The 25,125-nt window shown below is 36.2% G+C and overlaps 1 protein-coding gene across 5 annotated transcripts in view; it reads left to right on the top strand.

Annotated features, from left to right (window-relative positions):
• Positions 1–24,061, top strand: part of LOC121429156 (neurogenic locus notch homolog protein 1-like) — a 36,607-nt gene extending 12,546 nt beyond the window's left edge. Inside the window, exons 6-31 of one of the 5 annotated variants that reach the window (XM_041626088.1) lie at positions 2,388–2,484; positions 2,991–3,085; positions 4,066–4,180; positions 4,751–4,858; positions 6,148–6,335; positions 7,069–7,189; positions 7,724–7,780; positions 8,384–8,444; positions 9,658–9,771; positions 11,283–11,402; positions 12,365–12,483; positions 13,901–14,141; positions 14,490–14,636; positions 15,369–15,482; positions 15,983–16,096; positions 16,480–16,593; positions 16,753–16,866; positions 17,110–17,223; positions 18,387–18,500; positions 18,872–18,985; positions 19,413–19,526; positions 19,893–20,020; positions 20,555–20,759; positions 21,024–21,170; positions 21,648–22,006; positions 22,814–24,061. In XM_041626088.1, coding sequence (XP_041482022.1) covers positions 2,388–2,484; positions 2,991–3,085; positions 4,066–4,180; positions 4,751–4,858; positions 6,148–6,335; positions 7,069–7,189; positions 7,724–7,780; positions 8,384–8,444; positions 9,658–9,771; positions 11,283–11,402; positions 12,365–12,483; positions 13,901–14,141; positions 14,490–14,636; positions 15,369–15,482; positions 15,983–16,096; positions 16,480–16,593; positions 16,753–16,866; positions 17,110–17,223; positions 18,387–18,500; positions 18,872–18,985; positions 19,413–19,526; positions 19,893–20,020; positions 20,555–20,759; positions 21,024–21,170; positions 21,648–22,006; positions 22,814–23,005 — 3,526 coding nt within the window. In that variant the 3' untranslated portion in view covers positions 23,006–24,061. Of the gene's footprint in view, positions 1–2,387; positions 2,485–2,990; positions 3,086–4,065; positions 4,181–4,750; positions 4,859–6,147; positions 6,336–7,068; positions 7,190–7,723; positions 7,781–8,383; positions 8,445–9,657; positions 9,772–11,282; positions 11,403–12,364; positions 12,484–13,900; positions 14,142–14,489; positions 14,637–15,368; positions 15,483–15,982; positions 16,097–16,479; positions 16,594–16,752; positions 16,867–17,109; positions 17,224–18,386; positions 18,501–18,871; positions 18,986–19,412; positions 19,527–19,892; positions 20,021–20,554; positions 20,760–21,023; positions 21,171–21,644; positions 22,007–22,813 lie in introns of all 5 variants that reach the window. The other 4 variants (XM_041626086.1, XM_041626090.1, XM_041626089.1 and 1 more) reach the window with 4 other exon arrangements.
• The last annotated feature ends 1,064 nt before the right edge of the window (positions 24,062–25,125 follow it).

Raw genomic sequence — 25,125 nt, 5'->3', positions numbered from 1 at the left:
AAACCATTTGCTTATAGGCAGCAATTGCTCAGATAAAATCGAAATTAGCCTATGCTTGATCAGGGCGCCATTCTTAATGAAATACATGCTTTGGTCCCAATACACATCATCGATCGTTATTACTATCATTGCATAATATCGTGTAATCTTGTAATGACAACATCGTTTTTGTTACCAAAATGAATTATTTTCATTTTCGGAAATACGAACCTTATTTAATTTTCGGATTAACGAACCTTATTTCGTTTTCGGATTAACGAACCTTATTTCGTTTTCGGATTAACGAACCTTATTTCGTTTTCGGATTAACGAACCTTCGGAATTACGAACCTTATTTCGTTTTCGGATTAACGAACCTTCGGAATTACGAACCTTATTTCGTTTTCGGATTAACGAACCTTCGGAATTACGAACCTTATTTTGTTTTCGGATTAACGAACCTTCAGAATTACGAACCTTATTTCGTTTTCGGATTAACGAACCTTCGGAATTACGAACCTTATTTCGTTTTCGGATTGACGAACCTTCGGAATTACGAACCTTATTTCGTTTTCGAATTGACAAACCTTCGGAATTACGAACCTTCGGAATTACGAACCTTCGGAAATACGAACCTTCGGAATAACCGAACCTTCGGAATTACGAATCTTCGGAATTACGAATGTGTGCTGATGTTACAATCATATATTTGACAAATTGCCAATAATTCCAAAATAAAAGTCATAATTCAAAATCACTTATACAATTATACCAAATTACAAGAAGAATTTCTTACAAACTTATTGAACATGAATATACACATTTAAAAAATATATATATATCTCCCATTGTGAGAGCATAAGTTTAATAATACTCATAATGAAATGTCAGCGCTTTTCAAAACTGTACGAACTCTCAAAGCGATTTCCAGACATAAAATTAACAGCCTAAAAACTCATGCACTAATTTGAGCAGTGGAAGTAGCTTACTTGAACACTTATACACCTAGAAACAAAATTAGAAATCATGTATGGATAATCTACTATAGATATTATTAAATTAATAGTTCTGTTGAAGAGATACAGTAGGCTTGTGTGTTGAGTTTGGTTTTGAAATTATATCGACAGGAAATATCAACAGTCGAGTGTATGAATATGGCATTGAATTGAGAGACGCGTTTGACTCTGTATTCACTACATTCACTTCCATATTTCAGTTCAAAAGAAAATAAAATGCAAACAAGAATGACGTGGTAGATACAGGGGTTTTCAAGTTTAAACAAACAAGCTTTTTAGTTTTCTTAATTAACCGAACATTTTGGTTGATTGCACCTTTCTCACATTTTCGTTATAGCTGAAGGCGTCAGTGTAGTGATTATTTTTTTCCGTCTCATTTTTCTATTCATACTCTTTTGATCATATTTTGAATAGCATGGAATGTACACCAAAACCCACAAGTAGAGGGGGGGGGGTGGGAATCGGTAAAATTAGCCGCCTATTTTGTGGATTCCCCTTTTGGTGACGTGTGGCACTATTGTGTACTTTTTGTTGGAACGTAATACTTTACAAATCAAACTCCTGAACCTGTATTTTTGAGAATGCAAGATAAGTTTGAATTATTTTAGTAAGTATTCACCAGTTCACACGCAAGTTTTGTTCGAACGATCCAAGAACAGAGCTCTATATTGACAACCCAAATTAGATACAAATGGATAAATTTCATTATTCAATATATATATATATATATATATATGTTGTAAAGAAATGGATAAAGAGAACAATGGTAGACGTAGCTTAAATCAAGTATATGTATAGCTTGTACATGTATAGCTTCACACATTTATATATATATATATATATATATATATATATATATATATATATATATATATGTATATATATATATATATATATATATATATATATATATATATATATATATCAATTATGTACATACACACGCATTATATGTATATATATTTATATATATATATATATATTTGAAAGGCTAAACAGGGAGGTCGCAGAGTAAACATAGACGAAGGGATTTTATTTCGTTTTTATTCGTTCCCCAGTATCACTGGGAAGTTAATTCATTTTCAGCGCAGTCATACGTCAGTGCCACCACAAAATTTATTTCATATTACCCCGCCCAAGGGCCCGTTTCATAAATCTTGTAATAACAACAAATTAGCAAAACAGTTAAAAGCTACTGAAATCATTTCATTTTGATTGGCTGATCGTGAACTTGTTATAGAAATCGTGTATTTGTTATAAATATGAAACGGATCCCAGTCTTCATAAGCCTTTATGAAACGGACCCCAGTTTCGTAAGTAAGCTTTACCAAGTCACTATTTAATACCTCGTCCTAAGATCGATCCAAATATTTGTTTATTTGATTTCATTAGACCGATTGCAGGTTTCATGAACATCTGCCCTCTTGGTCTTCAGCTGGTAAGAGAACGTCTCTTGTCTGTGATCCAACATGAGATCTTCCATGCGCTGGTAAGTAGTCAATAAATTTTAACCAGTGATTGTGTAACAAGGTAACTACTTAAGTGAACAAGAAATGTGATGACATCATTTATAATGATGCTAATAATAACAATACAGGGTATTTATATTGCAGGCACATATCCACCTTGTTAGGTGCTCAAGGCGCTCCTATATTACCCGGCTAAGCTTGGCGTTCAGAGCGCACACAGCTTCTTCAGGAATTACTTCCTACCGGTACCCATTTACCTCACCTGTGGATCAGTTTCTTGCTGAAGGAAATTACGCCATGGCTGGAATTCGAACCCACTACCCTCTGTTTCAAAGTCCGGAGACTAATCCACTGGGCCAAAACGCTCCACATGATGATGATGCTAATGATGAACGATAATGGTAGTTATTAGTGTGCGGGCGTTAGACTGCACCGGGTAGTAACGCACAGAAACACAAAATATTACGCGCTTGTAACTATTCAGTTTAGACCTATTTATTTTAATCGTGGTTGTCATATTATACAGGGTTTTTCTCACGGGCTTTATGCGTTCTTTCGTGACAAAGATGGAGAGCCTCTGACACCAAGAGAAAGTAATGGACTGCCACCTTTTAACTCAGAGTGAGTATTATTATTATCATTCTACTACATGTAGTTCCGGCTAGTGACGACACAGCGTATAGCTCCGATGGGTCCAATTTCGTCTGAAAGGTACAGCGCGTACTTTTGCGCGTCCCACTGCACTTACAAATGCAGAGAGGCTGTTAAACGCAAAAAGAATCTTGCCATCCGTTGGAAAACGTTATGTATCCGCTGTGTACTCTTTGCAATCGTGTTTCATACGCTCTATATACATCGAACATTCGTCCACTTTGATTTAATTGTTCGCCCATTCAAGATTTTTCAAGATTCAAGAAGTTTATTTCATTTCCAAAACAAATATAAATCAAATACAAATACAAATCAAAGTACGAATACAAAATCATTTTAACTTAGCATATTATATAATAAAAGCTTGTATAAAAAAGCGTATATGGAAATGAGGGGATCCACTAAAAAAGCATTGCTTGTAGAGCGTGGATCCCCTATAGCAAGTTGAATAAATAATTTCGTTCATTGTCTGGATGGAAACGGATGGAGCCATCCCGACTCTTTGCCTGCCTGTTGTATCCGCTATGAATACGTTTTGTCCCCGTCGGCCAGTGGGACCAGGCCTTTAGAAGTAGTACTCCTCCATAATAAGCAAGATAACATCAAGATGATTTGAATGATTGGAGCTAGATTAAAATGAGATCTAAACTAGTGAAATTGTGATTTTTTCAGGATCTGTGCGACTTCTTTTTATAGCCCTTTGTTTACAAATAAGACATTCCCAAATGTTTCAAATTTCTGTCCAAGGTCGTCGAGTTCTACAATAGCAATATTGAATGCCTATAGCTTCAATTCCTTAAAATTGGGCCTTAGGTGACTATGCGGAAACAAACTTAAGTGACCCCAAGACTCTGAAGCTGGGATGTTCAGCTCTAAACTCGTACTGTTAAAATCAGGATGATTATATCATATTCTGCTATTAATCGTTACTTTTTATGAATTTTCTGTAGTACTGGTGTATATCAGTGGAGTGATCAAGTGATCAAGGAATTAAGTATAAGTTGGGAGTCACCGGGAGGAACAGCACAACGTGCGGTCCAAGCGCTTGTAACACCAAATATTGTGGTAAACTAACATTATTTTATATTGGTCTGTAGGTATGATTTTCTTCTTTTTTTTGGTGGGGGGGGGGAGCAGAGTAATGAGGAAGATCACGACATTGCCATCCTCCCTTTTATAGCTTTTAAAATATAATTTTGGGGAACAAGTAGGCCGCAATCCGTTCTTTTAATTGCTAAGATAACGAATCACGAAGAAGGCGAGGAAGGCAACAGCGAAGGGGGAGAAGAAGAAATAATAGAAGCATGAATTGAATGATGATAACAAGAAATGATGGTAAAGATGACGATAATACTAAAAGCAACATAATTTGCTGTGACGATTATGAAGTAGAACGACAATAAGAACACAAAGAAAGAGAAGAAAAGAAACCGAATAATAACAATATTATTGGTAATAGTAATAATAATGTTAAGAAGAAGAAGAAGTCCTAGAAGTAGTATTAGTAGTTATAGTAGTAGGGGAGAAGAAGATGGTTAAGAAGGAGGAGGGGGAGGAGGAAAGGGAGAATACTGAGACATGTTAAGAAGGAGATATTTTTCTGTGATGATATTTTTCTTCTTTTTTTCTTTTCAGAGAGAAGCTAGAGCTCACTTTGGGTGCCCGACTCTCGCCGGGCTTGAGATAGAAGATGGAGGTGGAGCCGGTACAGCACTCTCACACTTTGAGAAAAGAATACTCGCGGTATAGGTTTTATAATTATACGAGTTTCAGAATCTAAAGTCATTCATGTTATTTATACCTCGGTCAAATTTGCTCTACGGCGGCCGCAGGGGCGTCGATCAATTTTTCACATGGGGAGGGGGTGGGTAAAATCATGAATCAACCTTCCAAAGGCGCTCGATAGTGTTAAACCCCCACCCCAACACATAGGCATATATATATATATATATCAACATATATCACTCATGAAATACAGACACGTATCTCACCAACAAATAAATGCGAGCGCGAAGCGCGAGCTTAAATTTTTTTGTATACTGACCATAAAACAGGAAAAGCGTACCTGTTTAGGACTGTTTGTAGTGACTCATGATGAGGATGCATGATACATATCTCACTACACAGATAATGTGATCTAGTGCCGAGAGCGAGCTGGAATTTTTATATATTCTGACTTTAAAGCTTGATATTCTAAGCATTTTGGTACCCATGAATAAGATTGGTATCTAAAAGAACAATAGATGCGAGCGCGATCTGAAAAAAATGACAGTTTAACGGACGTTTTTGATAAAGTACAAGATATGTATCAAACAAAATATTATTGCAAATCGAAGCGGACGTTTTTTTAGGTTTAGAACTGAAAATGGGACATTCTATTCACCTATTTAATCATGAAAAGTATGGATTTTTGCTACAGAAATGATGCGAGCGCGAAGCGCGAGCTGAAAATGTTTATATTCCAATCTGAAAAGCGGACATTTTGAACACGATTTGAAATAAAGAACGAGTTGTGTATCTCAATCTCGCTTGCTGAACATTACAATCTTATTCTATTTTTGCACATTCATTGGTGGGGCGATCGCCCCCTGCCCCCCCGATCGACGCCTATATGTGGCCGTACGGCGAGTCGAAAACAGCCGTTTTAACATTTTTTTTTCTACCAGCTACATATAGGTGGTAGAAAAAAATATAGGTGAGGCGGTAGAGTTTACCATCTCATATCCAGGAAGCAGGGAGGGGAAACGGAGTAAAAAAAGGTGTGGGAAACAAAGGAGAAAAGCATTTTCGATATTTTTCCCGCGCTGAGCGCGGGAGCAAATTTTTTATGAAGAGAGAGAAGGTCTCGTTTACGTTTTTATTCTTCTGAAAAACATACGAAGAAAGAAAAATGAAGTTTTACCCTCTTTCCCTTTTCCACTATCGCTTTTTATTTTTCTCCTTTATCCCCTCCTTTTTTTTGGGGGGGGGGCGACGTGCCTGTCCGGAGACCACCCCCCTTTATTCATTTTTCTTTTTTTATTGGTTAACAGACAGAATCAATGAATGGGTATCTAGCACCAGTAAGCGCGTTCTCACGTATGACCCTTGCTCTTCTTGAAGACACTGGATGGTACATACCGGACTATGATCAGGCTGATAGGTTGAACTGGGGGAAAGATCTCGGCTGCGACTTCGTCCAAAAGAGTTGCCACAACTGGATTAACACCAAACAGAATGCGTAAGAAAGAAACGCCTTACAATTATCTTTGATATCCAACTCATCTCTGTGCTCGTAGTCTTTACTACGACGTCATCATTATATAAGATAATAAAATACATTGTGCAGTTGTTGGAAGAGTTATCGTCATTTTGAAGGATTGAACTTCGGCATTTTATTATTTACATCTAAACATTGACTCGATCAATTCGTCATAGAGTCTACCCAGGGCCGTAACCAGAAGCATGTGGGGAGGGCGGTACGTGTACCAGCTAAATTTGCCAACTTGGCGCGACAGGCCCAACATACACAGGGGGGGGGGGGCTGATAGGGACATGCCCCCTTATGGGATAAAAGATTCAGAATTTTTAGAATTGAATTCGTGGCATTTGATTTTAGTTTCTCTAACTTGCAGACAGTCGTCAGAAAATATGGCTCCACAAACTTTACATTGAAGTTTAAATAGTTTCTGAGGTTGCTCAGGTTGATCTATTGTTGACAATGGCCAAATCTGCGTAAACTGTAAAACTTTTTTTTTTGGGGGGGGGGAGGGGGCAAAGCCGAAAAGGGACATTTTATGTCAAAATTGGCATTTTGGTGCAAATGGATATTTTCAATATGATATTATCATCTGCGTGGATTAGTTGTGTGTTTTGTAGTAATTAAGTTGAGCAAAGCCTTGTTGAAGTGATTTCTTATTCAACAAGGTTTAGTAAGAAGCTTAATCAGCAATCTCTATCTGTCATTATTACAGAGGCCAGAGTTTACTTCCCTGGTGTACTGAGATAGGTGAAACCGCCTGCCATGCTGAGGGAGTTGATGTGGCTGTATGTGGGTTCTACGAGTACGACCAGCCAATCCCCACCGTCTTTCAGGTACCGGTCAATAATACAAATCTGTAGAACTTATGCGTCGACGTCATCGCGCCGCCATCTTAGATGCTGAAGCCATTTTACTTGCATGCGTTGGTGATCTGCAGGTTGGCAGGTAGCGCAGTTTGAAATCTCCGTTTATGCGTATTTTCTATATCCTCTGAGGGATGGCCCCAATGGGATTATGCCGTCACATCCATAAGGTCTATAATCTGCTTCAAACTTTCGTCTCGGAGAGAGATTAATAATGTTTTGGTGATCCCTGGTAAATAACCAGTCGATATCTGTTTTGCATCATCGAACATGCCTTTCTTAAAAGTATTTGATTAAGCCTTCAACTCAGTAAATTTCGGAAAAATTCCACGTTCAAATCGGTGCATGATTACACGAATGGGTCCGAATTTGTTGATAAGCTATCTCCCTCTTTCCCCTCCCTCCCTCCTTCAGCCCTTTACCTACTACTTCATGGAAATTCATCAATTCGTATACAAAGATATAAAGCGTATCCGTATTTTAATCTTTGACTGATCTTTCTAGATTTTTGGGACAACTATTGGAGGAACTGACCTTGCTGACTACTGTCCATACCACCAAGTAAGTCCTTACACAATAATAATAATAACAACAACAACAACAATAATAATAATAATGATAGTAATAATAATGATAAGAGATAATAACTGTTTATTTACCCAGGGTAGCCAATTCAGTTACGAAAAAATGTATATATTCAACAGTTTAAGACATATGATTTTGGTGTAACGGAGGGGGAGGATGAAAGTATCAAAGGAAGGAAGGAAGGTGCACTCACCCAAACCGCTACGACCATCGTCACCACCTTCATGACCTTGCACCATCACCACTAAAAGAACAGAACAGAAATACTATAAGGGAAGTGTCAAGTGTAAGGGAAGCACATTATATATCCAGGGGGGGGGGGCTGGAAGTTTTTCCCCCAAAAGATGACTTGCTATATGAGCAAAAAATTGAATCACCATCAGTGTAAAAAAAAAAAAACTTGGTCCACTCAAAGTGTGAAAAAAACTTGTCTCAGTACCCCATTGGTATTTAATGGTGCGTCCCTAAAGAGGGTAAATCGACACGATTTTGATTTTTTTTTGTGGCGAGGTTAGACTATTTTTAAATAAGTTTTGATAGCAACCGCTTCATTTCGTGCATTTCACTAAATTCTTTCAGGTGAATAGTTTCGCGCCAAGAAATCAAACAGCCAATGACCTATACTGCACTAATAAGGAAAGTAAGTATGCAGTTCGAGCAGTTTACACCAGTTACAAATTCAACTCTTCGCGTTGTTTGAACTCAAACAGAACAAATTTGAAATCTTGGGGCATTTGAATGATAACGATGTTGGATGAACCTGCATCCTGTAATTATTATTGCAGTCGTCTTTGATGGTGATATTGATGGTTGGGTTGTTGATGGCGATGATGATGGGTGTTGATGGTATGATAATGGTGGTGATGATCATGATGATAATGGTGGCGATGACATGGATGATGATGGCGATTATGGTGATGATGGTGATTAAGATGATGCTGATGATGGTCATGACCGTGGATGATAATTTCGATGATGATGGTGACGATGATGATGATGTTGATGATGATTATGGTGAATGGTGATGGTGATGGCTGTGATGTTGGAGGTGGTGATGATGATAATGATAACGACGGTGAAGATCAATGGGTCAGATGCATAAAAAGTAGCAATTGCTTTTGATAGACATGCATAAAAATTGTCGAGCAAATACTTTTGCTAGTAGGTTCAAGCAATCGCTAACTGACTGCTAGCATTTCCTTGACGGTTAAGCTTTTGCTAAAAAGGCCTATGAATAAAGCGAGCACTTCGCTTTTGTGTTTAAGCACTTGCTTGGGCCAGCTCCGTCAGAGCAGCTTACCCGTTTGCCCGATCAGGATATTCGCGTTTTAATCACGGTTATGCAGTTGAGAGAGCCCCAAGGTGTACCGTAACCTACATGTACTTGCTTTCTTCACTAGAAGTGCAAACTAAATGCCACATATATAAATTTGTCCAAAAGAAACGAGTTATTTTGACACTACGTCTGAGGAAAAGATGTTTGAGGAAAGAAGCGGTAATTTGCACTGCCACGCCTTTGTGTTCGAGTCCTGTCTTTTCTGCGAGTCGTGTTCGCACCATCGTGCCGTTGCTATTGTTCAAGCCGATAGCAATTGCTTTCTGAAGGTAAGAAAAGGGTTCAAGCACTAGCAAAGGGTTATGCATATGAAACAAAGCTATATTGCTGAAGCATGATCTTTTGCTTGGTTAGCTATTGCTTGAAGCAACTGCTTGCCAGCAATTGCTACTTTGTATACATCTGACCCTAGTGACCCATTATCTCATATTCCTTATTTTAGTCAATTCCAGTTTCGACGTGCTTCATGTTTGAAGCGATTTGAAATGAGCTTCATAACTTTTCTTTATTTTCCTAGTTGTCAACGATTGCCGAGTTAATGACTGCATGAATGGGGGAGTATGTCGTGACGTAATCGATGGCTACTACTGCGATTGCCCTGTTGGATATGCAGGCGCTGTCTGTGATCATGGTGAGAAAACACAAACAAAAAATAACTCGTAACATAGTTGTAAGAAGAGCTGCTCATTTAAACATTGATTGGAAAGAACAAAAAGTGGCGGTTGGTTTATTTATCAATTTATAATATATCGACCACTCAGTTGGTCTATTGATTAGATCGATCACATTTAAACTGCATGAAACGGGGGCACAAGACCCCTGTCGTCTATTTTGATCTTGCAACTATTTGTTTCATAGTGTTTAGGAAACGTTTGACATACAGATGAGCAGGTATTTTAACGTTTGTTATTTTGTATTGTATTTTTCCTCCGCTCTGATTCATTATAATCAGAATTATGTATACAGGGCGCTATGGTATTTTGATTAGAGGGCAGGGCGATCAAATGTGACTCCACCCCCCCCCCCTATCGAACTGCAGGGGGTGATACACGATTGAGGAAATGTTGCAAGATAATATTTTCAATCATATGCAAATATATATTGCTTATTTGCAATCAATATATAAATAAAAATGTAACTGTAGAAAATTTGATCTTTAATTCTTGTTGCCAGAAACAGACCAGCAATCAAGTCCTACTTGAAAAATCACAAGGGTGCCCCTTGCAAGCCCATTTGATTACATTATGATTTTCTGCATGTGTCCCCATAATCATAACAAATAGGCATAGCAGTCGTTTATTCATTCGCTTATGTAGACATGTATTTTATAATGGAGCGCGGAGAAATTAATAATAGGCATATATTTTATAATACGTGTTTTAATTCTTACCTAAGTAAGATTTTTTTAGGTCATGAAATTGAATCAAGAAGATGAAATACTATGTTATTGATTTAGATACTTCACCTCTAACCACCATTTACCACTGCACCATTTTGTATCGTTTGTTTACTATGTACGAAACACTTTGTATCATGATTTGATCATATAAATAACAATATAAAACATAAATAAAATGCTAATAAATAAGTAAATAAAAAATAAGCAAATGAATGATAATGACGATAATAACAATCGTAAAATAATATAATAATAATGTGAAAAATGAATGAAATATCATTGAGAAGAAATGTTAACTTGAATTGAATAAAAATATACTATTCGAACGTAAAGGAAATGAAACGGCTTGTTTTAGTCTCGACCTTGTTCAAACCGAATTAGCTACGAAGACAAGATATGTGAAATAGATTCGATGATAGTTGTACAAAATAACCTGTTCACTATTATTTCGTAGATGATGTGAATCCTCTATTACATCAAACCAATATTTATCCTGTGATTTCAGGACAAAAGTCTGATAAGCATTCATAAACTTCGTTAATAATGTCAAGAGTAAATACTCTAAAATGTTTTGAGTAGGACATGTAGGACGTAATGTTTCATGCTTGGATTAGATTTGTAGATATGTGATTATTGGTTCCAACCTTTTCCCAAATGTGGCCAAAAGTGCTATACTTTGCTGTATTTTCTGGTCTGGGCAAATGATAAATTCATTGCATATTAATATCTTCTTTTTGATATAGAGAACGTCGATTGTACCCTTGGCGCAGACTGTGAAGTCAACGAAGTTTGCTCAGAACGAAATGAATGCGAGTGCGAACGAGGTCGGACGAGACAAAACGATGTATGCATTGGGGTCTCAGGTAGGTGATTAGTGAATTTTGACTGAATCCCCACATCTTTTTTGTGGATCTGATGATTATTCATTTTTAAAGTTTGAATTATTATCAGTTTAATCGAATGACAGAGTAAAACAAACAGATTTTGGTAGTATATTCAACACTTACTATTAAAATGAATTAGGACTATAGGAAATTATGAAAAATGACATAAACCCACTTAACACATGTTGCAAGCGCAGAATGGGATGGAAATTAAACCTTCGTCATGTCACTCTCAGAACATAGGATTTTTTTGCGACTTCTACGCAGACGCTATCTGGAACGTAGAGAACCTATTGTAAAAAGCCCTTCATGGCAAAACAGCCTTCGTCGTAAATTGGTGAATCAAAACAGCATGGAGTGCCGTCGTTGACTCTGGACAAACGAAATTATTTGCAATTTTCCATCATCTCCGAATCTCAGGACGATCTGCTGTCCTCGTTCACCCACTTTCGACAATGGACTCTAATCTTGTAATTGTGATAGTAGAATCTCAACGTTGCAGAAGCGTCTGCGTAGAGGTTGCGAAAACTCACCGATGACATCTTGACAGTGCAAACCTGAGGGGGGGGGAGAAGGGTTCAGTTACACCGGACTTAATACTCATGACTCTTTGATGACTCTTTTTCAGGAGAGCTTGTGAAATGATTTTTTTATTAATATACTGAAGGTACAATAAAAACTATTTTTAATGTTCTTAGAAAATGACATTTCATTGATATTTCACCATTCGATTTTGGGGAATTTGCTTTCATAGGACGTCACAAATCAAAATATTAAAAATCAGATAATGTTTTTTATTCTTTGAAGGAAATTCCTAAACCTTTCAGCAATATTTTTTCTGCTATTTTTACAATAAACTTTTTTAATAAAAAATGTGCTCTCGGCTGGTTTACATTCGTGTTAGTAGTATTATATTTTCCCTTGATCATTGTCATTGCCAGAGGTTAAGGAATACTCAATGACCCTCGTCGTATCTGAGGTAAATGGAGAACCAGCTGTGTACGACCCTTCACTTCTGGGACCCGAAGGGGAACAGTTTAGACATTCGATAGAGTATGAGGTAAGGAGCAGGGATGAAAAATGCCGTGGGAGGGCTGATGCATGCCATCATTTTCTCTAAAAAAATCCCGTGTGATATACACTCAAAAGGGCTCCACTAGGGTATTTTTGATAGGCTTCAAGGTGTTCTGAATATAGCTTTATCTTCCTAATCAATAAATACCTCAAAGTTAGAGGGCTTTTTTACTCATCTTTCCTGGTCTCGTTTTTATGCAACACCTGCGAACTATGTTATCAAAACTGAACAACATGTCAATGCTAATCATCTCATCATACCGATATTGCAGTGCCATTTGAGCAAATTTGATTGAAAGTGAATTGCGTTGTCTTCATTCCTATTTGTATACAATCTCTTGAAAATCAAAGCCTTAGTCGAGTTCTGGCAATTATTATGGGATTTCATCTGTTTTTCTGGGTCTTCCAGACTCAACCTTCTAATAATTTTACATCTTAAACGATGAAAGATCACTGATCTTCAGTCACATAAAACTCATAGGCCCGTATTCTGAAGTCGGGTTTAACTTAAACTCAGGTTTAAAGTTGCGGTTTAAGTATGGATAGCCAATTGTTACATAAATCACTGACGGTAGAGATAGCATATATCAGCTCATTTGTTTCTCAAATCATTCATAATTGTCTAGGAAGTATAAATAGATGTTTGTGTTCACCATCGATGAATCAGTAAAGAGCACAGTAACATAAGAAACATACAACTTAATAAAAAAAATGACACTTTTGGTTTTCCATAAGTTTAGTACAGAGTTAGACCATGGTCTAAGTTAAAGGGGAAGTTCACCCTGAAGAAAACTTTGTTGTAAAAATAGTAGAAAAAATAGTAAAAAATATTGGTGAAGGTTTGAGGAAAATCCGTTAAAGAGTAAGAAAGTTATTAGAGTTCAAAGTTTTGGATATGTGACGTCATAAACGAGCAGCTGCCCCATGTGTTATGTAATACAAAATGCATGAATTTCAAATTTTGTATGGTTCCTGATGACTTAATTTTGTTTTCTATTCATGATCGGGTGTAAAATGATTTGTCTATTGATATACAAAAGGTACAGTGAAAACCATTTTCAATTTTCTGAGAAAATGACATTTCATTGAAATTTTACCATTCGCTATGTAGAAATGCTGCTCGCATATGACGTCAAAAATCAAATAATTCTAATAACTTTTTAATTATTTGATGAATTTTTCTCAAACCTTCGGCAATATTTTTTTATTATTTTTCTGTTATTTTTACAATAAACTTTTTGTCAGGGTGAACTTCCCCTTTAAACCTGACATCAGAATACGGGTCATAGTCGTTTGAGAGCTTCATTCACGTACTCTTTAATTCCTACCTTTTTACCATGTACTCATTAAGTGGTTTCGTAATTGTTTTATTCAGACAATGATTACGTGCATGTTTATTTTAGATTCGTCAGATTATAGGGAATGATGCTTCTCTTCGCGTGGCACTGGTAGAGGTGGTAGCCAGGAACATATCCAGCGGAAGCATTGTGGTGGATATTGCAATGATATTTCGGGAGAACGCATCAGATAACTCTACCAATATTAGCCTGGCTTCAGTAGTGGCGGCTACTACCACTGATCAGAATATCCTACAAGAAAGTGGCACTGCTTTTACAATCATGTGGAATGCATCGGTTGTTCAAGGTAAGTATTCCTGTCGGTGTCATGGTTCAAATGAGACGTTCACCCCTTCTCCATAACCTGATAACCAATCATGATTCGAAACGAATCTGTTTCTTCACGTATAATCTTGATATATTTGAATGAATTTTGGCATCACCGACAAACACTGAATCAGTTAATCCTGATAATTCATTACCTGGGGCCCGTTGCATAAAACTTTTTACCTGAGAAATCTCAGGTTGTTTTACCCTGTGTTAAAGTCAATGGCAGAAATCAGAGTAACCTTAGTTTTCAGTTTTTACCAGAGTTTTCTCAGGTAAAAAGTTTTATGCAACAGGCCCCAGATGTCATTCGAATTGTGCCTTTCAGATGCAAACGAATGTGAGGATGGAGCTGGTAACGACTGTTCTCAGTCCGCCCGGTGTACAAACACGGATGGAAGCTATGAATGTGCATGTCTTCAAGGGTACGAAGATACCGGACAATCGGGTGTTCTTCCAGGAAGAAATTGTACAGGTATGCCTGAAGTATTCCGAATACTACAACATTAACTCGATGTGTAACTATGATTTGTGTGAGGATGTGGATGATGATGGTGGTGGAGGTGGTGGTTGTGATGGCAATGGTTCATATGACTAGATGGTCGCTGTATTGTTTCTGTTAAAATGTATCAACGTGCAGAGACTTCTAGAAAATGCTAGCAAAAGAAGCAATAAGTGTCGGGAAATGTTTCAGATTATTAACTTTATGATAGATTAAAGAGAGAGTCGGGTCTATAGGAAAGGGAGAAGTAGAATAGCTGACTGGCATCAATGCACCTAGATATTTCCTGAGGTATTTTGATAGTCTGGTTAGATGAAAAAAAGGCTAGATCGATGACAATCACATCAAAGACATATTCCTCTTATTCTTTCTTAATAAAAGTAATCGAATAGAATTAGTGTTTTCAGGGGACCTTTTTTAAAGCTCATAGCTTTATTCCTATTTCATATGTGGCAAAAAATATTCAAAATGTTAGTGGAGACAGTCATAGTCATACTTTGACCTTAACTTCACTATTCCAGGGATATTTTAAACCTAGTTTCTCACGGGTGAACATTACATTCAGAGCCCATTCCCATAATTACTATAATGCCCCCCCTCACAGAAGAATGTGTAAAATACTCTGATTACGCTTGGAAGATCTTATTAACATATTTCTTAAACGGAAGTTTCAATCACTTATATTTGATTTTATTCCGAAATCAGAAATAAACGAGTGCGACACAAACCCATGTCTTCACGGTGCGACTTGCACGGATAAAATCAATGGATATAACTGTACCTGTGCTGCTGGATATACGGGAAATAGATGTGAAACAGGTATTAAAATTTTTGTCTTTGGTGAAATATTGAACTGCATCATTATTTTGGCGATATTTCTGACTGCAATTTACTGCTTATACACGGATTTCGTTACAATATTATTCTATCAAAATTCCGGAATTTATCCTTGTCATATTTTTTTAAAGTATCACATTTACTCAATATAAGAAAAAGGGAAGTAACATACAGTGAAATTAATTCCAGGTTACTCGTTTATTTAGAACGAAGTACAGGACTATTAATAAAAGAAAATAATTACAGATACACAATATAAAAATAAAATTTACATACAGTAGATTATACATTGTATAAACGATAAACGTTTATACATCGTAGTATATTGCTTTCCACACTACATTGACATAATTTATATATCTTGCCTATATGTGCTGAAGAAAGTGAAGAAAAATCTGAATACGCGTGGATGATGTAATCAGAATGTTTTCCAAACGAAACTTTTAATGATGCGTATTTATTTATTTTTATTCCAAATACAGAAATGAACGAGTGCGACACAAACCCATGTCTTCACGGTGCGACTTGTACGGATGAAATCAATGGATATAACTGTACCTGTGCTGCTGGATATACGGGAAATGAATGTGAAACAGGTACCCTACTTTTTCGATTGGCTTAGGGAAAATAATTTCATAAGAATAGTGAACTTACGCTATTATTACGACTTAGATTTACAATTTTCACATACAAGATGAATTAGATTAAAACAAAGCTTATTAATTTTATCTTTTGGTAAGCGTGAGAAGTGTTTCCTTTTAATAAGTGTTCAAATTATCTTTACCAGAACTACGTGTAGGTGGAATTCTGAATATTCTTTGAAATCTTCAGTGATTGAAAGATTTCCCAGAATGAAAGAAAACCTTTGTCAAAATTACTGCTTTAATCGTTTTCTTAATAGTGGGAGGTGTGAGTTGTGCAAAAATAACCCAAAACTTTAATGACGTTTAATACCTTTCCATTTTTATTCCGAAAATAGACATTGACGAGTGCAACGTGAATCCTTGTCTTAATGGTGCGACTTGTACGGATGAAATCAACGCATATAACTGCACTTGTGCTGCTGGATATACGGGAAATGAATGTGAAACAGGTAACCCCTTCTAAGCCTTAAAATATCAATATTTTTGCATATATTTGTCATAACTGTTATTCTCATAGTTTCCTCAACGTTTCTTTCGGAGGCGTGAGTGGTATTATTGATTAAAAAAGAAAGCTTTAATGCATATATTTTTATCTATTCCCAAAACAGATGTTGACGAGTGTAACGTGAATCCTTGTCTTAATGGTGCGACTTGTACGGATGAAATCAATGGTTATAACTGCACTTGTGCTGGTGGATATACGGGAAATGAATGTGAAACGGGTACGAACATTTTTCCATGGATAGAACTACTTCATCATTCTGGAAATATTTTTCATTACATACTTGTAAATGTCGGAAAAATAGATTATATGCTTCTCAGATTTTAGACACTTCTGCGTACTTTTGTAAAAATAATATTTTATACTGTTATTTGTTTTAGCTTAGGGCACGAGTGGTACAATTTCTTTCTATCATTTTAATGAAAAATTTGATATGATAAATATTTCTTTATTCCCACAACAGAAATAGACGAATGTTACGTGAATCCTTGTCTTAACGGTGCGACTTGTACGGATGAAATCAATGGATATAACTGTACTTGCATTGCTGGATATACGGGAAATCAATGTGAAACAGGTAACCCCTTTCTTGTAATGAAATATTGGACTGCTTCATTATTTCGGGATACTTCTTACGATATATTGCAGAGTATTTTACTTACTTTTTCATTTAATATTTCTCTTTTTTTATAAACATAATAGTTTTCAAACTCTATGCATTTATTTTCCAAAACAATTTTTCTTATTTTTTCTCATTGTTTAATTTGGACATGCCGAAGGTGTTGGTGGTATTTCTTTTTTTATTAAACACAAAAGCTTCAAATGTATATTTGTTTTTATTCGAAAATAGATATTAATTAGTTAGACACGAATCTATGTCTTAGTAGTACGACTTGCCGAATGAAATCAATTGATATTACTGTACTTGCGCTGCTGGATATAACGGTAATTGATGAAAAACAGGTGGTTATATTTTTTCACTGTATTAAAAAAAGGGTATACGTTATTATATAGGTAACATATATCGGATTTTTTTCAATTATAAGTTTCCGAAACGTTTGCATATATATACAAAAATCTTTAATTTGTACTCACCATTTTCAAAGATTATTTAATGGGATAAGTGAGTGATATAATTTAGGTAATATTTATAAATCCTGTTTTTATATCACGTAAATGATGACGTATTACGGCTATTAAATTTAAAAAAATGCGAAAAACAGATATTTCCTCTTCACTTGCCATACGAAAAATAACATTCTTGATGTAGATGAATTTACAAATTTAATTTGCTCTGCACAAATTCAAAAGAGTTTTTTAAATGGGTTCAGCTGGTCAAATGATTTATTCTGGTCGAAAAAAATTCATCATCGACATAGAATGAGTTTTAAAAAAGGAGTCTTTTTTCAAGGAAACAAATGTCCACTCATTTATTTCGATGAACTTTTTTCGACGAGAATAAAACATCTGACCAACTGAACCCTTAAAAACAATTAGACAATTAAAAACACTTATTACTTTGGGTAAGGCTTGTAAATTAAGTAATTGATTTAGGTGCTTTGTAAATGCCAAAAAAAAGTTGACAAATTTCCAATTTCCTGTATTTACCTTTCTAAGGAGGAAGGGGTGGATGGGCAGATGGCTCACATATTGTTTTATTTTTTTTGTATAGCCCGTAAATGTTCTTAAAACATGCGCAGTTTTGTTGTTGTGTATGTTTGTGTGTTCAAACCCTTACAGATATTAATGAGTGTAACACAAATCCTTGTCTTAATGGTGCGACTTGTATGGATGAAATCAATGGATATAACTGTACTTGTGTTGCTGGATATACGGGAAATGAATGTGAAACAGGTAAAATATTCATTTTATCACACTAAACATGTTGTAATGTTTTTTTTTTTTACATTTTATATAATGACGCGAGATTGCATTACAAACATGCAGGATATCAAATCAGGGTAGCAGACATTATAATTTATTGCTAGGGATATAAATTATTACGTTTCATTTTTTAACATTTTTATTTTCAATTAATTTGTAGGCAGCTCATGTAGTCCATTAAATTACCGTAACAACACAACATTTGTTTTAAACCGCATTGCAACTTGTTTGGACGGAATTAATGGGTATGCATATGCTTGTGATGAAGGATACATTTTTTAAACACATATTCTGTTATTTTATTCATTTATCTCTTTTTCATTTTGGTCCTAAATATTAAGATGTAGACGAATGCCTTTCATCGCCATGCCAAAATGATGCCACGTGTAGTAGTCTGGCCACAAATGTTCTATGTGAATGCCCAGAAGGGTATTCTGGAGACCAGTGTCAGATCGGTAGGTTGTGATTTGATAAGAAAATTATAAGATTTATAAATCGAATTCACTTTGATTTCTGCTACCATTCGTAATAGTCTTCATATAAGTGATATAAGTGAAATACACATTCTCGATTTTGGAAATACATTTGCCTGTGTATTATTTCGAGTATTATTCTACCAAACTATGATGATGATGATGACGAAGAGAGAGAGAGGGGGGGGGGGAGGGGAGGGTGCAGAGAAAAAGAGGGGATTGTGTAGCTTGGACCCAGTAATTCTTTGTCCTAAATAAAATCGTTAAGACAACACAGAGAAATGTCCAGTATATTTCGTCATTGTGCTTTATAATATTTGTTGTCATATTTCAATAGCTCACAAGCCCTTACTATTTTTTTTGCTGTATATTGTCGATTCGAAGTCATGTATATTTTATTGTATGGCAGAACCCGTGACCTGTTTAGGTGCCAACAGCTGCGGAGAACTCGAGATTTGTAACACAGAAGGAATGTGTGAATGTGGTCCCAATTATATAGAGAATAGCAATGGACAGTGTGAAGGTAAATCGTCGCTAATGTTTAAAACAATACTTATTTTCCCACTTCTATTTTCTGCTTCTTTGTTTTATCTTATCTTCCTATTCATCTTTAATAATATGTAGATATACATGTAAATGTATTTGTACTTTATTCATTCATTCTTTAACTTATTTTTTGATTTACTTGTTAACTCGTATCCTTATCAATTTATTTGCTTATTTAGTCATTTATTTTTCGCGAAAAGTTTCTTCCTTCACATTCCTTTCCTCTTTCAGCAAACGATACACTTATCATCTGTGCATCTGACAGAATGATTTTTGTTCATGACACTGGACGCAGCATTAGATACTTGACTTAAATACCTGTTTTCTACATTTTACTTTACAGTTGCGTATGTATATACGGTATCTATGACCATCACATCATTCAACGGCCAGTCAATATCATTTACTATTGCCCTTACTGATGTGACGAGTGACGAGTACCTTAGACTAGCAGCCATATTGAGACGATTGGTATTATTTCATTTTAATTATCAGTGTAATCGTTTTCATATCAACGATTGATCATTCATAGACACTTTCCATTTCTTCTATCACTTATTATTTCCATGAAGGTTATGTAATGAGGACAAATTAATTGCATTATCATCTGGTACCATCTTGGATCGTAATCGTTGATCACTGCCCTCGTGATCGCTCTAGGGAATATCCTAAGTATTTTGAGATGATTTAAAAGTTACATGCATTTGGTTTTTTAATGCACAAAATGGATAAAAATCCTATTTTCTAGATGGAGTCTCTATCTAGGTAAATTGAAATTAGTGTGCAGCTGTATGTTCTTCAAAGATATATTTCGGTATCTTATTTCATAATTATTTAGGACATTTACATATTCTAGATCAATGTGCCAAATGATAGGACGAAAAACCTATACATGTATATCAGATCTGCATAGTAAGAAAATATAGAATATGTTCAATATTCAAATTATTAATCGATTATTGAAATTGACGATAATAAACTTAGCATTTCTTCCCATGCTAAAAGCTTTTGCTGCAAGTACGTTTGCTTCGACGACTCGCCCGTATCATTTTCCGAAACGGAAGTGTCATCGCCTCCTTCGAAGCCGGGACCGCCGAACCGATGTCAGCAAACGATCTCCAACAGATGATCATATCCGATCTGGGCAGCGGCAATATTACTTCCGGTGGGAGCTCAATAGGTGTTGACCCGGATACCCTGGTTGCAACAGGTTAGTGCATACGAATCCGTATATGACTACGGTTTTTGGTAAGACATCCAAAATAAATGAAGATATTCTTTGGTCTTAGGAATACTGAATGGCAAGAAAATGGCAAAATTTACACATTTCTATGGACACTGTGATGCCCCATCCCGTCAAGATGAGTTAGCAGAAAGGCTAGATCCGTTGTTTGGGTCCATGTATTAAAAAAGAGAATACTGACGACACTTACGTACAAACTAAGATCACGAATATTTTTTTTTTCATTTCAAGATTTCAACGAATGTTTAGTAGCATCCGACAACGACTGCTCGCCCAATGCCGACTGTTCAAATATGGAAGGGTCTTTTGTCTGCAGTTGTCGTGAGGGCTTCACGGACAACTCTCCTGACACAGGAAGACCTGGCCGGGTATGCACCGGTTAGTATACATGTAGTACTACTTTATTAGGATACGAGGCCTAGAATAATGAGAACCGATTCATAATGAGATGTATCTATGGTTATTAATCGGAAGAGCCTTTTTTTACCAATTGGGCTTGTCCCCCACACATTAGGATTGTAGTCAGTGTAGTAATATACTACTCCTTGATGCTATCATTTTGAACTTGATGAATGCCTCGCACGCAACCTTTCTACTTTGCTTAAGCAGGCATTGGTTTGTCGGTTTAGATTTCCTAGAAAGCTGCATTTTAAAAGCATCAATTCTAATTTTAGAGTGGAATGAGACCGATGAAGGGAGAGATGCCGAGAGATAGAGAGAGAGAGAGAGAGAGAGAGAGAGGGGGGAAAGAGACATAGTGAGATACGATACACCAAATCTGGTAATGGACAGCTGAATTTGGAGTTGGTTCCATAGTTAGTCAATGTCTTCTTTATTATTATTTTCTTTCAGTAGGTGGCCTTTCGAAGGGTGCCATCATCAGCCTTTCTCTCGGCCTGGGTATGGTGTTTATCTTTACCCTCCTTACGTGTACGGCATGCTTATTCATGCAGTCCAAAGCAAACGCCTTTTATAACGAATATTACAAACGACCCATCGGTCGTAAACCCCGCCACCCTCCCCTCCGAACCAGAGATAGATCTCGAAACTTCAGGTCCGACATGGACCAGAACTTTGACAATGGAATATACGGTGCTCCCCGCTCTCCTGGACTGACAGCCCTGCACGGGGACCGCACGAAAAACTGGTACTTGCGCGATGGAAGGGGACTGATGGATTCTCCTTTCGCATCGAGAGGACCCAACTATTACACTGTAAGTAGGGCAATATGTTATTGTAAATTAAGCAAATTCTAATGGTGAGCATTATTTAAAACTAGTACACCTGAACAGTTTACACTTTCAAAACCACAAGTGAAGTGGCTCGAGTGACAGATTCTTTTTTTTTATTGAGAGTAACATTAGAAATTAAATAGCATATTTTCCAAATATAACTGAGAAAGGACAGTCAAATTACGAGTGCCCTTTAAAAGGTATTTCCATTCATTTTTTCTTTGTATTTCGCTTTCTTGAAAGTTGCTTTTACATCTTCTACTCATGTTATACAAATAATGAAAACTATTTTGGATTTCGATTATAATGATATTTATATGGTGTATAACAATAGTATAATAGTGCTATTTGACAGAACACCATTTATTATTGAGGGCTGCTCTTATAAAGTTCGAACCTGCAATGTCTTTCCTGTATGTTACTCTGAAGCCCCGTGAGCATAATTGGGGTTGAAAGTGCGCTATAAATTTTTTATATTTTCGTTAGTATCGATTCCAGTTTTGATCCTTTTTATTATTCATAAAACTACTGGCGTTAAGAGAGATGTATGTTACCATTAGTGTAGTTTTGGTGTATGTATGTCATATATGATTAATTCATTAATTTTTATCATTAACAATTACCTTGGGGGCAGGAGTGATGTATTTTTTCCTATTTCCGGCACTATCAAATTTGCCTGGAATCTTTGCAATAACCAAAGATGGCAAACAATTCTCATAAAAGCAAATTATTCTGTCATTAACATCGGTAAAGATGCAATTGTAAATGCTTTCTCCTTTTATTCTTCAGTCGCCAACAAGAGGTCATTTTGCCCGCCCTTCTCGGAATCGACAGCCGCCAAGATACTCTGCTCATTCTGGCAATCAGGCTTCTTGGACAGACTACGAAGACCCTTTACCTCCGTATTCAAGACGTGAAGGTCCCGAGGAGGATAATGAATTCCATCGTCCAAATTATGCTTCTGGAAATGTATTTTACTGAAATGGTTAAAGATGACATCTCTTTAAACAAATATATCTCATTTTGGAAGCGAATGATCTATAATTTATTTAATTAATGAATTATGATAATTGTAGGTTTAGAGGTTAGCTTAGAAGCAGGATTGCTTCAAATTAGCTTTTTAGTCTAGTTTTATATTTTGCCAAAGCTTTGTTCTCATATGATAGCAAAATTGTGACGCAGTAAAAAAATGTCTCTTTTATTTTTTTACTTTATTTTTTACTACTTTCTTTTCTATATCGCGCTTGCTCTTTCAATTTTATTCAAAGCTGCTACCTGTTTAGATAATACTACCAATTTCCGTATCCGGTTTGTATGATGCCGTATTTGGACATTAAAGACCCCTAGCTATTGAGCTCAAACTAAAATCAAGATAACTCGTGCATTTATATCTTTTGAACATTTCATGTAAGTACTACATAAGTCTATCAGTTAACATACCATTGAAGGGCTCAAGTGATCTAGTTCACCGAATAAATAAAAAAATCAGGTACTAATAATTATGAATTGCATCAATATCTGCGATTGCAGTACTTTACTACGATACCCGAATAATGGTATTTGTTACTGATCTGTAATTTGTAAATTAATATCCACTTCTGAAAATGGAAAAGGTACAACAAATATACCAATTGATACGATAGATTATTTATACGTTTTACTTTACTGTTGAATATTAAACGCTATTATATTGAATTAAACCATGAGTAGAACTAATTTTATTTCCCCTTTTTATCCCCTTATTATTGTTATCCATGTATATTTAAGGGGAAGTTCACCTCCCTAATCTTCCTCTTTCTCCTCTCTCGCTTGCCCTCGTCCTTCTCTCGTACACTTTTCTACGACGTAATCGGTTTCTCTTTTTTCTATCATGTCTATGAGATCTAATTTCTTCGAATTCCAAATAGAATTATCCCCGAACATCCATGCAAGGAATTGCACGAAAAGCCAACAAGTTCACACTTTCTTATAAGAAAACTGTAAAGGAATTTTCACATTTGGAATGTATAATTTTATTAAACATATCAATCTACCACATACACTGTATTGCATCGAAAATCAAGAGTGTAAATATTTCATATTTCAGTCTTGATTTATTCTACTCTACGGATTGTCTTTGTCTTTCTATCAGGGAGAATAGAGCTATTGTGACATGAAGCACATGCTTAACCCTATCTAGGCCGGGGGGGGGGGGGGCCTCGGAGGCCCCCCCACGCGAAATTTTTTGACCGCGCCGCTCGCTGACTTGCGTCACCCGGGTACGTGGTTCCGAAATTACGCAACATTATGTAAGTGCATGTCAGACCGAAAATTGCTCAAAAACGTGATTTTGTGTACAAAATCTGTGCAAATTGTGTTTTCAACCAAAATTCATGAATGTATGATTGTTTTTAGTTTTGCTGGTCTAAATGTATTTATCTTATGCTTTTTATGATCACAGAAGAGTCCCCAACAAATTTCATTGAAAAAACAATGAAAAACGAAAGGTGAAAAAAACAGAAAAATACATAAGAAATTGCAAAAAACAATATAATACATAAGAAAATGATTTGATATCGCATTTTTTTCATGTACACTTGCTAAGAACACCACAAAGAGTTTCTATGCCAAAAATGAGTACATTTGGAGCTTTGTTTAGGGAGTTAGAGGAATAAGTATGATTTCGCATACTAATTACGCATAAATTAGCATAATCACTTAATAGCGATTCGCATGAAATTAATTACTATACAGTCTTGTAGATTATGTCCCAGGCAACCCACGTGCCAATTTTCGGCGCGATCACGCGGTCGACGGCCGAGATGTGAAGGGGGGGGGGGCTGGGAGGCCCCCCCGGCCATATGAAATCCCAAAATACCCCGGCCTAAATAGAGTTAAGAAGCAAATGAAATGGAAAATGTAAAGAGTGTTTCATAAAAGGGCCATTTTATCCAACAAGTCCTGTTTCATCCGACATTAACTACAATAATTGTGCTCCTAAGCGAATCATAATCAAGGATAGTTGTCAAAACTGACATTTTTTCCGGACAATGTTGATGAAATGTTCCCATGATACCAAGAATCAAGTGCACTAGGGATACAATTATCCATTAATCAATGCG

The sequence above is a fragment of the Lytechinus variegatus genome, chromosome 15 (assembly GCF_018143015.1).
Source record: "Lytechinus variegatus isolate NC3 chromosome 15, Lvar_3.0, whole genome shotgun sequence".
NCBI lineage: Eukaryota > Metazoa > Echinodermata > Echinoidea > Temnopleuroida > Toxopneustidae > Lytechinus > Lytechinus variegatus.
The sequence above is the reverse complement of the archived record's forward strand: the minus strand, read 5'-3'. Positions and strand labels throughout refer to the sequence as shown.